General features: G+C 49.9%; 1 protein-coding gene across 2 annotated transcripts in view; it reads left to right on the forward strand.

Annotated features, from left to right (window-relative positions):
- UBASH3A (ubiquitin associated and SH3 domain containing A) overlaps positions 1-15,436 on the forward strand; it is a gene marked incomplete at both ends in the record, with an annotated part of 40,795 nt that overhangs the window by 13,839 nt on the left and 11,520 nt on the right. For both annotated transcript variants that reach the window (XM_079704308.1, XM_079704309.1), the window contains 3 exons: positions 6,562-6,688; positions 11,951-12,050; positions 14,841-14,963. In XM_079704308.1, the coding sequence (XP_079560434.1) occupies positions 6,562-6,688; positions 11,951-12,050; positions 14,841-14,963 (350 nt within the window). The remainder of the gene's footprint in view (positions 1-6,561; positions 6,689-11,950; positions 12,051-14,840; positions 14,964-15,436) is intronic.

Genomic DNA, 15,436 nt, shown 5'->3' on the forward strand with positions numbered 1-15,436 from the left:
TTTTATGTACTGATATAAAAAAATCCAAGAGGGCTTTCCTGGTGGCGCAGTGGTTGAGAGTCCGCCTGCCGATGCAGGGGACACGGGTTCGTGCCCCGGTCCGGGAAGATCCCACATGCCACGGAACGGCTGGGCCCGTGAGCCATGGCCGCTGAGCCTGCGCGTCCGGAGCCTGTGCTCTGCAACGGGAGAGGCCACAACAGTGAGAGGCCACAACAGTGAGAGGCCCACATACCGCAAAAAAAAAAAAAAAAAAAGTTAAAAAAAAAAAAAAAAAGTTAAAAAAAATCCAAGAGAGTTGCAGAACAATGTGTATAGGATAGCACTAGCTGTGGGGAACAGATGCATTAAAACATTATCATCTGTACTTATATCTGCACAATGCGTATTTATATGCACGTTGATGCATAAAAGTTCCCTGGAAGGGAAGATGTCTGTAAACTTCTAACAGTGGCTACCTGCAGGGTTGAGGGTGGGAGTTGGGAGAATGGAATAGGAATGGGAGGGAGACTTTTCGCCCTCTACCACTGCATAATTTTTAAATTTGTGAACCATAGAAATGCATTACTTATTCAAAATCTAAATTAATCAATGTTAAGTTTAAAGAAAAGAATATAAGGAAATTGGGTCAAAGGGAGAAAAAAGGGAGAGAAGTCAGACAAACGAAGGGCCAAGCTCTGTGCACACCATGCACGCTGTGGGCCCCAGGCTCCGAGCTCTCCCACACCCAGCGTGGAAAAGGATATGGCTTCCACAAAAAGATCACAGCCATCCCAGGTGTGGGTAGACCAGTCGTCCCGGAGAAGCACAGTTTTGCAGGTGTGGACATGGCCATGAGAGCTGAGAACACTTGGGCCCAGGGAGGTGGAGGGGCCAGATGACATCACGCAATCAAGGAACTGCTTGGTTCCTTTTAGAACCAGCTCAGTCCATCACCCGGTCCAGTGAACCATTTAAGGAGTAACAGGGAGAAGATGCCGGTTCCACCCCAACTGACCACCTGAGGTCCAGGTGGTGTGGGCTTCCGTCTGGTCCCTGTCCTTTAGCAAGTCCTCCAATCCTTGCTCAGGACAAGAGAGCATCACTGTCGCCAGGCAGTCGGCACACTGGATGTTTCTAGAACTATGCAGCTAAGATTCTGGAGAAAATGAGTTTGTGGCTATTGCCTCTTTCACCTTACAGTTAATCTATTAGTCACCTGTCACCAAAATAACGGTTCCAGCTTTTAAGCTGAACATTTCTGGGACTATTCCTTCTAGAAACAAGTTTCCCCTAGGAATTAATAAGTATTAACAAGAATTATAGCAAAAGAAGAGAAAACTAAGTACTGGGCTGGGCTGTGGGGTGTCTAATTGGCTGTGTTTTGGAAGCACCCCAGCTGTGCTGGGGAAGAAGACAAACTGTGACGTGTGATTATGGGTCAGAAGGACAGAGAACCAGCACTGTTGTCGGACTCAGCTGTCCTGGCTAAGTCCTTTAAAATGGCCCAACGTGTACTTTATTAAACATTCAAACTTTTACATTCAGAAAATGGCCCTAGAATGCCTGTACATGTTACTAATCGGTTGAGCAGAAATGCCATCCGATGATACTGTCCCAAGGCTACTTTAGCTGTGGGCAGACAAACCGTTGTTTATAGACAGTAGATAAATACCTCTGACAGTGTCAGCACAGAATTCACACTTGGGACGTGCAACCCAAGCAGGAGAAATTATTGGCCTTACCTCAGTGACCCATCACCAGTGCGACCATTCAGTCTTTGTGCCAATAGTTCAGGGTCTCTGGATTTACTCAGCAACAAAATGACCCCACAATATTTGCCTGTTACTTTGAAGAAAAAGATCAGAGGTGACCACTGTGATATTGATGGAGCATATTCATGAATCACAGCAGTTTTCAACCCTCCACAGACAAGAAGGTAGGTAGCATAATCTCGAACAAAGAGCCATGAACGTTAGAGCTTAGAGGACACTTTGCCTTCTTTGAGCCAAGATGAGAGTACCAACCCTGGGGCAATACACGCTTAGGAACTTTCCAAAACCACAGAGCAGGTTCCTGGCAAGCAGCTCAGACATAATAGAGACATTGTCATGGGCTGCATTGTGTCCCCCAAATTCATACGTTGATGTCTGAAGCCCCAGCACCTCACAATGTGATTGTATTTAGAGATGGGTCTTTAAAGAGGTGACTACGGTAAAATGAGATCACAGGGTGGGCCCTAATCCAATTTGTCTGGTGTCCTTATAAGAAGAGGAGATCCAGACGCAGACACACAGAGAAGGACGATCATGTGAGGACACAGGGAGAAGACGGCCGTGTACACACCAAGGAGAGAGGCCTCTGGAGGAACTAACCCCGCCCATACCTCGATCTTGGACTCAGCCCCCAGACTGTATGAGAATAAGTATCTGTTACTTAAGCTGCCCCGTCCGTGGTACCTCGCTATGGCATCCCTAGCAGACACAGTCCACACAACCCAACAGACGGCAGCTTTAAAAGCCCGTTTAGGGGGCTTCCCTGGTGGCGCAGTGGTTGAGAATCTGTCTGCCAATGCAGGGGACACGGGTTTGAGCCCTGGTCTGGGAGGATCCCACATGCCGCGGAGCAACTAGGTCCGTGAGCCACAACTACTGAGCCTGCACGTCTGGAGCCTGTGCTCCGCAGCAAGAGAGGCCGCGATAGTGAGAGGCCCGCGCACCGCGATGAAGAGTGGCCCCCGCTGGCCACAACTAGAGAAAGCCCTGGCACAGAAACGAAGACCCAACACAGCAAAAATAAATAAATAAGTTAATAAACTCCTACCCCCAACATCTTCTAAAAAAAAAAAAAAAACCTATGTGTGATTTGAAAAAAAGCCCCTTTAAAAGCCAGGGAGAATTTAAATACATCTATTTCTATGGTGTCAGTAAAGCAGTAAGTGGGTCTCTGACGTTTCAGAGAAAAACAGAAATATTAAAATGCTATGTTCTTTCCTTTCTCTTCTCATCACTAACATCCCCATCGTAATCAAGGCTGTATTTCATTTGAAAGAGTAGCAAAAAAAAAAAAATTCAATTTTTCTCTCCAACTGTAAACTTCACAGATGTTATTTATAGATAACAAGGCTTCACTATCTGCCCCCTGGGCCGGGAGCAGGGTGCGTGAGGGCCACACCTCGCCCTCAGGAAGGGGAAACCCACCAGCATTTCCTGTGTCAACATGAGACTGCAAATACTGAGAGCTTGCTCATTTGACGAGGGAGATGTCAATGGTCTGAATATGGGGGTCATGTTCTTGCCTGTTTATGACCAGTGAAAGATGTCGAATGTGCTGACATCTGACGCTGTGAGAATATGAGCTGTGTAAACCTATTTGACCTGGATCCCGCTGTTACTGACCAGGGTTCTTAGCTTCCTTAATCAATGGAAATTGATCAGAGGCCAGACAAGAAATTCAGGCACGGCTTTGTTGGGACCACTGCTGCCACATGGGGGAGTGAGAACCCACAACAGGTTCCCTTGCTTGCCTGCTCCCTGAAGGGGGGCGAGCTAGTTCCTTATATGGGGTGAGGGTAGGGTGTGTCCAGGGGTCAGGCCGAGGGGTGACTTAGGTGGTCTGCCCACCCCTTAGGTGGTGGTGTGTGCAGGGGGCATGTGCAGTGCCCTGCTTTTGCTCCCGACACCCTGTTTCTGCTCCAGGCTCTTCAAAAGTGGCAGTTGGGTTTTTCGGTCTCTTTGTATCTTTTGGGTCCAGAATTTGACCCAACTGGGCACTCACACAGTTATTTTTAGTCCTGTACAGTTTCTTTGTATTCTGTGGCTGGAGGAGAGGTGTGTCCAGGTGCAAGCCCTGCAGCAAAGGGTCCCAGGTCCCAGCAAAAGGTCCCAGGTCCCAGCCTGTCTGACCGCCAGTAGGATTTACCGCTCAAGACAGGACAGGCAACAAGATGGGAAGAGAAGGTACGACTTGCAGACAGTTTCAGAAGTGAGTTAACTACATCGAAACACCGTGTGGGCACTGAGGGTCCCAGGCGTACGGTTGTGATGGTGAAAAGCAGGTGGGCCTGAGCCTGTGGGCCCCTGAGATGCAGGAGAAAGGACGCCACTCCCAGATCAGGACCCGGTAAGGGTCTCAGGATGGAGGCCTGGGAGCCATCAGCTTTACGAGAACTGGGGGACTTGGGGCCACTGTGGGAGAGAAAGGCAAACATTTACAAATGGGCCGAATAAGTAGAAACACACCAGGTTCGTGATGGAGCAAAATGAATCCTCCCAGAGCCATTTCCAGGTTTAATGGAATTCCAGGGAAAATCCCAATGGGATCGCTTGTTGGAACTTCACTGAGTGATTGAAAAGTTTATCTGGGAGAATAAATAGGAGAGAAGAGCTGAGAACACTTTGAAAAATAAAAGTGATGAGAGGAGGTATTTACCCTACCAGATATTAAAAACATGTTATAAATTTATAATATGGTACTGGCTTGAGGGAAAGAGAAAAAATAGATCCGTGGAACAGACTAGCTAACAGAGCAGGAGACCTGGTATATTAGGAGGTTCCTATCTGATGAATGCATCAGAAATAGGAAAATAAATGGGTGTAAAATAAAAGGTATTCTGTATGACCTCACAGCACACACTGGTATCAATTTAATTCTGAGTCAAGAATTAAACAGAAAAAGAAAATCATTTTAAAATAGACGGCAGTTTAAATGACTGTATTTCTGATTTCTGGACTGGGGTGAGCTTTGAAAGCAGAGAAGCAGTGGAATGGATTTTAGGGTGACACTTAACAGATGTGTCTTTAATACTGATTATTAAATGCTTAAAATGTAAGCCTTCTGTATGTTAAAAATCATAAAGAATACTACAATTTAAAGAGCAAGATGAGAACATGCTTTTCAGAAAACAGTAATAGAGATGATGTTCCCTTACCAGTCACTCACGTGAGCTGACTGTCTGCCTCCTTCTCTTCCCCCGGAAACCGGAGGCCCAGGCATCCCTGGACACTCTGCCCACCAGTTGATTTGTGTCTGATTTTTTCATTTAACCCAGAGGCCACCTACTGCATTCCTCACTCCTATCCACCAGGACAGGTGAACGTCGGAAGAGTGCCCACCAGCTCTGGTCACCTGCAGCCTCTGGGCCCACGTGCCCTTCTCCCCACAGCACACTCCTAGCCAAGGCCACCTGTTCATGGCGCGTTGCATCCCATCCTTCCTGGGCATCCCATGCCCTCCAAGGGCATCACGCCAGCATCATCTGTCATCCCAAGGCCCTCCCCAATGGCTCCCACCAGCAAGCAAACATGCTGTTATCTTAAAAACAAAACCAAGCACAAGCTCTCTTTTTTTCCCATTTCCCTCTCTAGCTACTGTCCATTTCTCTCCTCTGATTGTATGTATCTTTTTCACTCAGGCTTGTTTGAAACTAGCCCACATGCTATAAAGCAGACCACAGGCCTCGTGAGGACAGCTTCAGTATAACTAGTCCTCCTTCTACGACCACCAGGACAGGTGTTCAGATCCCATGGGAAAGGGAACCAGAGGTGCTTGTAAATTGTTTTTAACTGGAGTTTACAAAGATGGCCTTTCGCTTTCTGAAAGGAATTTCCCCTGGGAACCTGGCCATTTCTTTCTCTTGGAGGATTTCCATGACCGTCGGCTCTTAGCTCTTCATTCTCACTCCTCCTCGGGCCCCTCCCGTTCCTCACCTCGGCACCAGCACCCACTCACCTTCTGGAGTTCTCACAGCTCTGGGGTGCCATGACCTTTGCCCTCAGTGGTCCTCAGAGCTCCCAAACGGCTGCCCACCCGGGGCACCTTTCTTGATCCCCTAGACGAGCAGCAGTGTCTTCTCCGCCTGCAACTGCTCGGGCACCGTGGTCACCCACCTGCCCACTAATGCATCTGTGCCTTTCCTGTGTGTTGCCATGGCGTTTAATGTGTCTATTCTGCTCCCTTATCCCTGTTCCCAACCACGAGCATCTTCACACCTTTGGTTATTTTAGAAGGCGATTCTTAGAGGATGATGCACTGGTTTGCTCGGGCCTCATAACAAGATACCACAGACATGGTGACTTAAACAGCAGGTGTCCCTTCTCTTGCAGCCCTGGAGGCTGGAAGTGCAAGCTCAAGTTGGTCCCTCCTGAGGCCTCTCTCCTGGGTGTGTAGATGGCCGCCTCCTCCCAGTGTCCCCACATTGTCATCCCTGTGTCCTGATCTCCTCTTCTCAAAAGGACCCAGTCAGATTGAATTAGCACCCACCCTAGTGACCTCATTTTACCTTCATCAGCTCTTTAAAGGTCTTACCTCCAAATAGGGCCCCATTCGGAGGTCCTGGGGGTCAGGACTATACATTTGAGGGCGCCCAGTTCAGTCTGTAACAGGTGGTGACGGAGAACATGAACCACCACCACTGGCTCAGGAGCTGCCATGTGCTGGCCACTGAGCCGTTTTGAACCATTGTTTCGTTTCATCCTCACGATGACCCAACCCACCCGTCGTGTCGCATGCATACTGTCCACCATGTGATGACAGGATGCTTCCCAGGGTCATCGTGACACTGATCTCTTTCCTCTCCCACAGGACGTACACCTTCAGTGTCGCCCCAGAACTGAGCTCCGGGAAGGACGGTGAAGCCAGCAGCAGGCGGAACGGGGAGCCTCAGCCTCCAGCCATGTCCCGGAGCATCAGCAGCCTGCAGTCCCTACAGGTGACAGGGCCCTGATGTCAAATGAGCCACTCACAGCCCCACTCTGTGTCAACTCCGGGTAGACTCGGCTTCTCAGGGGCAGCTTTCATTCAGACACTGCTGCCCTGAGCTTGGACCTAGGCGGGCCAGCAAGGGGCCCATCTCTCTGCTACCAGGTCCCCCTGCTCCGTCCACCCCGGGCAGAGGGTGATCCCCGCACACACGCACACACTGTGAGCCTGACCAGTGTCATCATGGCACTAGGTCACGGGGCAGGAAAGGGGCAGGGACCCAGCCCTCCTGGGGGGCCACACTCTCACCCTAACTCGGCCATCGGCCAGCTGGCTCCTTTCCCAAGAGCCCACCGGCCCCCAGAGCTTGCCTCCAGTTCAGACAAGAGCTGAGCGCAGGGCAGGGGACACTGGGACCCTGGGAGGACAATGGGTGACCTCTTTAGCTGGGCCTTTAGGGGGTGAACGGCCTGGGTGGAGGAGCTGCAGACTGGGGGCCAGAGGCCTGCCAGCCCCAAACCGATGAAAATGGGGCCCCCGCCCCAGACTCTCTGGGAATGAGGGGAGCCGGCCTGGACTGGGGCCACGGGCTCCCTGAGGCTGAGCCCCCCTTTCCAGACTGAAGGAGAGGAGGAGCCGGCTTGCAACGCTCAGCCCTGAGCTCGGCCTCTGTCTGAACGCTGGTGCTTTAAATGCACGAGAACCTGACACCCGCCCCGATAACACAACCCTCCCCCGGCCTGAGGTCACTCCATCCAGGTAGTGAGAAAGGAAAACTGGCCATAGTTTTGCTATGGTGGCCTAGTGGGCTAAAAAACGGCTCCAAAGAGGTAAGGTCCCAATTCCTACCACCTATTAGGAGGAAAATGGTCTTTGCATGTGGGACTGAGATAAGGATCTTGATGGGGAGATTATCCTGCATTATCCTGCAGGCCCTAAACCTAATCACAGGAAACAGGGGATGTGAGGCTCATAGACAAGGAGACAAGGCACTCAGGGAGAAGCCCCGTGACCTCGGGGCAGAGACTGGAGCCACACGGCCACACGTCAAGGATGCCGGGGCCACCGGGAGCCTCCCCTAGAGCCTCTGAGGGGGCTGGACCTGTGACACCTTGATGCTGGACTTCCGGCCTTCAGAACTGGAAGAGAATGAGCTTCCTTTGTTTTCAGGCCCCGCAGCTGGCGCTTTGTTGCAGCAGTCCCAGGAAAGGCATCCAGCGCCTTCTGTCAAAAGATCTGATGCAGCCCTGCTGTTGTGTGGACCCAGGGCTTAGTCCATTCCATTCCCCACGGACCTTTCACTTTCTCATAATATTCCTGATGCAAAGCTCTGCATTTCAAAGTTCAACTCCTCCGTGCTCTTCCAGGGAAGAAAATGCCCCCAATCCAAAACCTCAGCCCAAGGTAGTGATGGTGCTTTGAGACCATCAGTGAGCAGGTCCAGGTTGGCAGCACGTATGTGTCCTGTGACCTACTCGGAAGATCCGTCCTCGGCAGGGGAAATGGAATAGAAAAGGGGTCCTGGTGTCAGTGCAGGCAATCCCACAGCCATACTTCAAAATGTAAGACAGCAACAGGACTTCCCTGGCGGCACAGTGGCTGGGACTCCGTGCTCCAAATGCAGGGGGCTCAGGTTCGATCCTCGGTCAGGGAACTAGATCCCACTTGCATGCCACAACTAAGGAGCCCACGTGCCACAACTAAGAAGCCCACCTGCTGCAACTAAGACCCAGTGCAACCAAATAAATAATTTTTTTAAAAGTGTAAGACAGCAAGACGACCTTCCCCTTGGAGCTGCCGGAGGTCAGTGTTTGCATCCTGAACCAAACATCGGCGCCCTCCACCACAGTATTCACTTCACCTTGACCATGTGCCCATGTTGAAGACTCGGCCCCAAGGCCCTGAGAAACTACATATGGAGACTTTGACCGTCCCATCGGCTCACAAACGCCACATTTCATGCCCCCGTCAGAACGTAGTCAGGTCCACTGGGAAGAGCACTGTGCGTCAAGCAGCTGGAGATTCCGCATCCCCCCGGGGTGGGTGGGCCCCATGAGGGGTTGGGAGGGTCTGGCTGGGGCTGCCCATGGTGCCGGACCCAAGAGCGCTTGTGAGGCAGGTGCAGTTTGCCCGAGACCCTACTTTCTGGTGTCTGCCCTCCTCAGCAATTCCCAACCACTTTCCAACATGCGGGGACTCTGCTGGGCCCCTCCTCCTTCTTGATGAAGTTGAAGAAGTGCTGGGGGAGCAGCCAGAGGTGCAGACCCTCGAGGCCCCACCCCTGTTGGCAGAATCAATCCCAAGGGCGTGGTCAGTAGCACTGGCTACGTTTCAAATGAACGCTGTGTTTCTCAGGGTGTCTACCTGTGAAAAATACCTACATTTTCCTCTCCAGGATTTGGGGGAAACCAGAGTGTGATTCTGGGTCTGGTGATGGGAGTTCATACTGAGAAGGGCCACATCTCGTCACCTCTTCCTCACCTCACTCAATAGCAAAGATACAGGGACTTCCCTGGCGGTCCAGTGGTTAAGACTCCACACTTCCAATGCAGGGGGCAAGAGTTCGATCCCTGGTCGGGGAACTAAGATCCCGCAAGCTGCGCAGAGCAGCCGAAAGAAAAAAAATAGCAGATACAAAAATATCAGCTCTCTCATTTTCACCCCGAAGCCCACCTGCAGAGGCCAGAGATGGGGAGGGAAAGAAAGGGTCCATCTGAGGAAAAGGAGGGGTCAGGGCAAAGCAGACCTCTGGCTGCAGCTGTCTCCTGTCTGGATGCCCTCCCCCTTCTGACCGTCCCTGATGAACTTGGCCTGACCATCCCCAGTGATCTTTGCCCGTCCATCCCTGGTGACCTTGGCTCCAGGCATGACCAAGTCCCATGTCTTCCCTGGAGCCCCCCCAGCCCACCTCCTGTGGCAGGCACTGTCAGCTTTGCCCCTCGTCCTCTGCCATCTGTGACTCATCTTTCCACGTTGGTCCAGAGGCCCCAGTGAGATCTGAGGCCTCCTAAGTGGGGCACCTGTGGACGACACCTTGTGTCCCAGCATCTGGCACGCGTGCCCCCGGACGCTGACGGCACGAGTCCCCAGAGGCAGCGGGCCTGCACTGATGCGGAATTTCCCATCCTGCTCCAGAGTCGAGTCCCGCGAAAGGTCTGGGCCTGGCGCTGGGCAACACCGCCCCTGCCCCCGGGGCTGGGAGGCGAGCGCCTTCAGGGTCCCGGCCCAGCCTCAGCGCCTCCCTCGAGAGGTTCTGTGTCATCTCTGGGGCTCCCGAGGGAGGCCTGTGCCCCACACAGCTGTCCTGGTGGCTCCACGTCGGCTCCGCCCTCAGCCTCTGCAGGTCACCCACTGCTCTGGCCATCTCAGCTCTCCCTCATCCTCTCCGTCTTTTTTGCAGAAAATGTGCTCAGGCTTCCTCTCGAGGTCAACCTCTCCCTCCGACATAGCACAGCGAGGAGAAGGGCCAGCCTCAGCTCCCCTGAGGAACCCCCCAGCCACCCCGCACATAGAGGCCCCCTCCTCAAAGACCCCCCACGCCACGGCCTGGAATGCAGCCCTTGGGTTAATTCACCGAAGCACTGACCTCCCCAAGAGCAAAGGTGGACAAGCGCCCTGCAGTTGTGAGGCCCAAAGGCCATCCGAGCCCCTGCCCAAAGCAAAGGGGGAAAGCTCCAGAGAGCTCTTCTTTTTCCACGGCTGGACCCTGCTAACCTCCAGTCGATGCCTTTCTCTCCCCAAAATAAATAAAGTAAAATAAAGTGCTGTTTTCCCCTAGCACTCAGGCAAACAGAAGAACGCCAGCTATGGGAAAGAAGGACCAGCAAGAAAGGAGAAAGAAGGGTAGAGGCAGGGCTTCTCCCCTGGGTGCCCAGAGCTGAACACACGCCCTGGCACCCTGGAGAACAGGGTGAACCACATTTAAGCAGAGAACCACATATAACACACCAACACTGGGGTGCTCCCAGAGGCCCCCTCAGAAGAAAACGAGTGCCAGCAACAGAGGAGACTAGGATGGATGGATGGACGGTTAAATGATAGATAGATTAGATAGATAGATAGATAGATGATTGATAAATAGATAGTAGATAATAGATAGATTTTATAGATATAGATATAGATATACACACACGCAGATGGTCCCCAACTTACAATGGTTCGACTTACAGTTGTTTGACTTTACGATGGTGCAAAGCAATATGCATTCAGTAGAATTTTGAATACTTGAATTTTGAATTTTCCCAGACTAGTGACATGTGGTCCAATCCTCTCTCTGATGTTGGGCAGATATCAAATGATATTAAATGCATTTTTTACTTAAGATATTTTCAATTTATGATGGGTTTATTAGGATGTAACCCCATCCTACGTTGAGGAAGAATTGTACATATCTACATAGTATATACATACATCTCTTATATATAATATATATTATGTAATCTATAATATCATAATAGATAATATATTATAGTACATTATGATAGATATTATATTATAATATAGTATATTATAAGGATTATAGTTATATAACTGAATTACAATTACATATCATATTATAAAGTAATAAATGTATATATAATGATATTTAGATAGATTCAGATCATTTCTTAAGAAGTCACTATGGAAGGGTGAATATTTGTGTCCCCCACCAAATTCCTATGTTGAAATCTTGTTGATCAATGTGATGGTGTTTGGAGGTGGGGCTTAGGTCATGCAGGTGGAGCTCTCATGAAAGGGGCTAGTGACCTTATGGAAAAGACCCCAGAGAGCTCCCTTACCCTCCACTGTGTGAGGACACAGTGAGATGTTAGCCCAAAAGAGGGCCCTCACCTAACTGTGCTGGCGCCTGATCTCTGGCACCCTGAGACTTCCAGTCCCCGGAACCGTGAGACACAAATTTCTGTTGTTTATAAGCCACCCAGGGTATTTTATTACAGCAGCCTGAAGGGACCAAGACAAGGGATAAGGACTTGGAAGAGACAGAAAGTAGACAGTTGATGTGCCATGATGTGGGTCATTCATTCTACTTTCCTTTCATTTCCTGTGTGTGCTATAGTGCCCAGAAAGTTAAAAGTTGCAAGAAATTAGAGATCACCTGCAATTCCTAGCCCCTTCTCATCATAATGGTCCTGGTAAAACGGGCTGTAGCTACTGAGCAAGGAAGGAAGAGACGTGGTGTCCAGGCCACCACTGGATGAGGGAGAGAAGCTGCTGGAACAAGTCTCATACGGTGGGTGTTAACTCTCACGCGCCTTTCTTTCCACCATTCCAGGCCACCATAGTGAGGAAAAGCGTCCTGGTGGTGCGCCATGGGGAGAGAGTGGACCAGATCTTCGGGAAGTCCTGGCTGCAGCAGTGTTCCACTCCCGACGGTAGGTGCAGTCCTGGCAGAATCCAGATGCAGGAATTAGACGGAGCTAACAGATGAGATCACGTCTCAGTTTTCTTAGCCAGAGCCCCTGGGGCACCATTCTTCAGAATGACCATGCATAGACTGTTCATGTGGGATGGACACACGCTCCATCTCTCTCCACAGGCATTACATGTGTGCATGTGAGCGTGTATGCATCTGTAAGTATCTTACCTCAAACGCTTTGGGGAAGATGGAGGAATGGTTTTCAATAGTAAGCAAGTCTGCATGGACAGCCCTGTGTGTCCTGGCAGCACACACATGGCATTTGGTTAGTGGGTACGGCACTGCCTTGAGAGCAAGTCACTGTGACTACAGTCACTGACCCTCAGCTGCTGGCACATACCCCAAATTGCAATCTCACAGCTGCATCTTTCTGAGATCATCTTCCCTGCGGTGGTCGCTTCCCTACAATGTTTGGCCATGCTATACTCAACTGAAGGGCATATTTTTTAATGTATTGGGTGCTTACCCCAACTTCACCTCTCTGGATGCCAAGAACTGAGAACAGGGCTTGTAAATACAAAAGACCCACAGTCTCTGTACTGATCCACAATTGTATCACACACACCCCCTAATGGAAAATCCAGAGTGCCACTATTTCTGAGCCATGGATAATTATATAAATGAAAGTATTGAATGAACCTAGTGATAAAATCCATTCACAGTGGCTGGACTTGCTGAACCCTTGGGGATCCCTCCAGGAGCCCAACAGGCCAAGAGAGGGGGAAGTGAATAGGGGAAGCATTGGCAGATGACCTGAATGCAGAAGAAAATTCCTGAGCAAATGGCATCATGACTACACCTATCTCCAAGAACCCATAGAACTAATGCAACGTGTGTCTCTACAAAACAAGACCAAGTAGAGGCACAAAGGCTCAAGGAAGAAATAGGTGGCTCTGAAGATGCATTGACATTCAAACAAAGAATTATAAGACACTTCTTGCAATAAAACAATTACTAAAACTACAGACTGAAATGGCACACATGTCAATATGTATATGATGGTGGTGGTGGTGGTGTGAGAACTAGACCAAACAACCAACGTCAAAAAGAGTGACTGGACTTCATAAAAAGAGGGAAAAGATTTGGTCATCTACACAAAAGATCAAGTCACTTATAAGGGAAAATATTTTAAAGGCACTGGAAATTCCCAGCTTAGAGGAAACTGCTGATGGATCTTTTTACCAGGTAGGGAAGCCCTGGTAAAGCGCATTGTGACAGTCTACTTGGTCTGAATTCTGCAAGTTGCAGTGTTTGATTAATTACAATGACGGGTATTTGGGGACACTGTTGGCCTCCCCTTGCATTCCGGCGTCCCTCCTGGTTTCTGCTCACTTCTGGACGAAGGACCCACACCCTCTATGGCCCCTCACTTCCCAGCGGCGCTGGCCCAGGGCACCCCTATTGGCTCAGACTGTACTCCCGTCAGAACCCAACCACCCCCCAGGTCCTCGGCTTCTTCTGAGCTCTGCCCTCTTCCTCCCAAAATGATCACAGATAAAGCATCAGTGAGGGCAAAAGACCTCAATGGAGTAGTTTCACATTTGGGGATGACAGATGCCCTTGAGAATATGACACAAGTGACGGACCTTCGCTTTGAATGAAAAACAAATACCAGCTTTCCCTGCGGGCACACCTAACACTGGCATTTAATAAAGGTCTGTAAAGCTTACGGTTAAAACAAAGTCTCTGCCAGTGGAAATTCCAGGGAGGCAGCTTCCAGAAAAATCTTGCATGGAACCTAAAAACACAAGGCATGCAAATAGCCACCGCCTGCCTCCCCTTGGTGAACTGCTGGGAGGCTGGGGTGGCGTGTTCAGGAGCAAGTGACAGGCCAGCCATGTGACGTATGGCAGGTCTCAGGAGAGGCAGGTTGGCTGCTAGAATCTGTTGTAGCCAGGAGGTTTGGGGGCCGCTTGGGAGGATGAGAGGGCTTGGTGTGGTGTGGCGTGATTATCCATTTATCCGCAGGGATAATTGGATAATCTGAGGATGAGATCAGACCTGACCCTGTTGGCCACTACCTCTGAGCCAGGCTCCGGGCTCCAAGCATTATCTTGCTGATTCGTTCAGACAACTCTTGTTTCCCGATTTTTATTGATAAGGGAGATTAGTCAGTTGCCTCTACACACACAGCTAGTAACTGGTGGTGCCAGGATTTGCACCAGATCGTCCAATCTTTGAGCCCAAGGTCAAACTCAAAGTGAACCAAGGTGCTCTGAGCCTCTGAATGGGTGGGGGAGGGGAGGAGTCCCAGTGGAGCCCCCTGATGTCCAGTCCTGCCTCAAGCAGCTGACTAATAATACACAATGCAGGATGCTCTCCCGCCATCTGTATTCTGTCCCGTAGGCAACGGGACATCTTCAAGCTATGGGGACGGGTTGAGTTTCATCTAATTAATTAATACCAATTTGAGATTCTTATCGAGTTAAGCTAAATCAGTCTCGGTTCTGAATCAGGAAAATTGTATGAATGACTCTTCGGGGGGGCGGTTTGAGAGGACAAAGAAGGTCTCATGGTTCCTATGGCTGAAACATACGTTTTCTGTGTTTGAGGGAATGGGTGGTGAGAGTAGGACTTCCTCCTGGAATTGAATCCACATCACAGAGCATGCTCAAGAAAAAACACAGTTGACCACAGTGTAAATAATTACCGTGCTTCAAATGTGGGTCTTGATCTTAAGAGTTTAGTGGGACAAATATGCACTAACTCAGTGGAACTGAGCATCTGATACTTATTTATGCTTTAGGGAAATACTACCGGCCAGACCTGAACTTCCCTCGCAGTCTGCCCAGACGGAGCCGCGGTATCAAAGACTTTGAAAACGATCCACCTTTATCGTCCTGTGGAATTTTCCAGTCCAGAATGGCAGGTATGTTTGAGGATCATTCTAGTAGGAATAGTAACAATGGTTGTAGCAGTGATTATCACTCACGTGTATTGAGTCCTTGCTACGTGCCCTTTGAGGTCAGATCTCCCCTTTATATAAGGGCACCAGGCCTCATAATTTGCTTGTCTTAACTTGGTCACCTCTGTAAAGACCCTACATTCAAAGAAGGTCACAATGTGAGGCATGGGGTTAGGACTCCAACATATGAATTTAGGGAACAGAAATCAGCCCATCACAACATCCACGGAAACCTCACTGGTGTTGGTACCGTGCAGATTTTGTACTGAAGAGATCTCCTTCTTTCCCAAAGACCAGGTCCTCTAATTTTGCAAGAAGAAATGTGATTTACAGGCTTGTCTTTCCATGAGCCCCATGGGGCTTGAATTTCCATTACTGCAGATGACCATGAACTTGAAACAGCACCCACTTGATGCTCACAGTTCTGTGGGTCAGAA

Source organism: Hyperoodon ampullatus, assembly GCF_949752795.1.
Source record: "Hyperoodon ampullatus genome assembly, chromosome: 5".
Lineage (NCBI taxonomy): Eukaryota > Metazoa > Chordata > Mammalia > Artiodactyla > Ziphiidae > Hyperoodon > Hyperoodon ampullatus.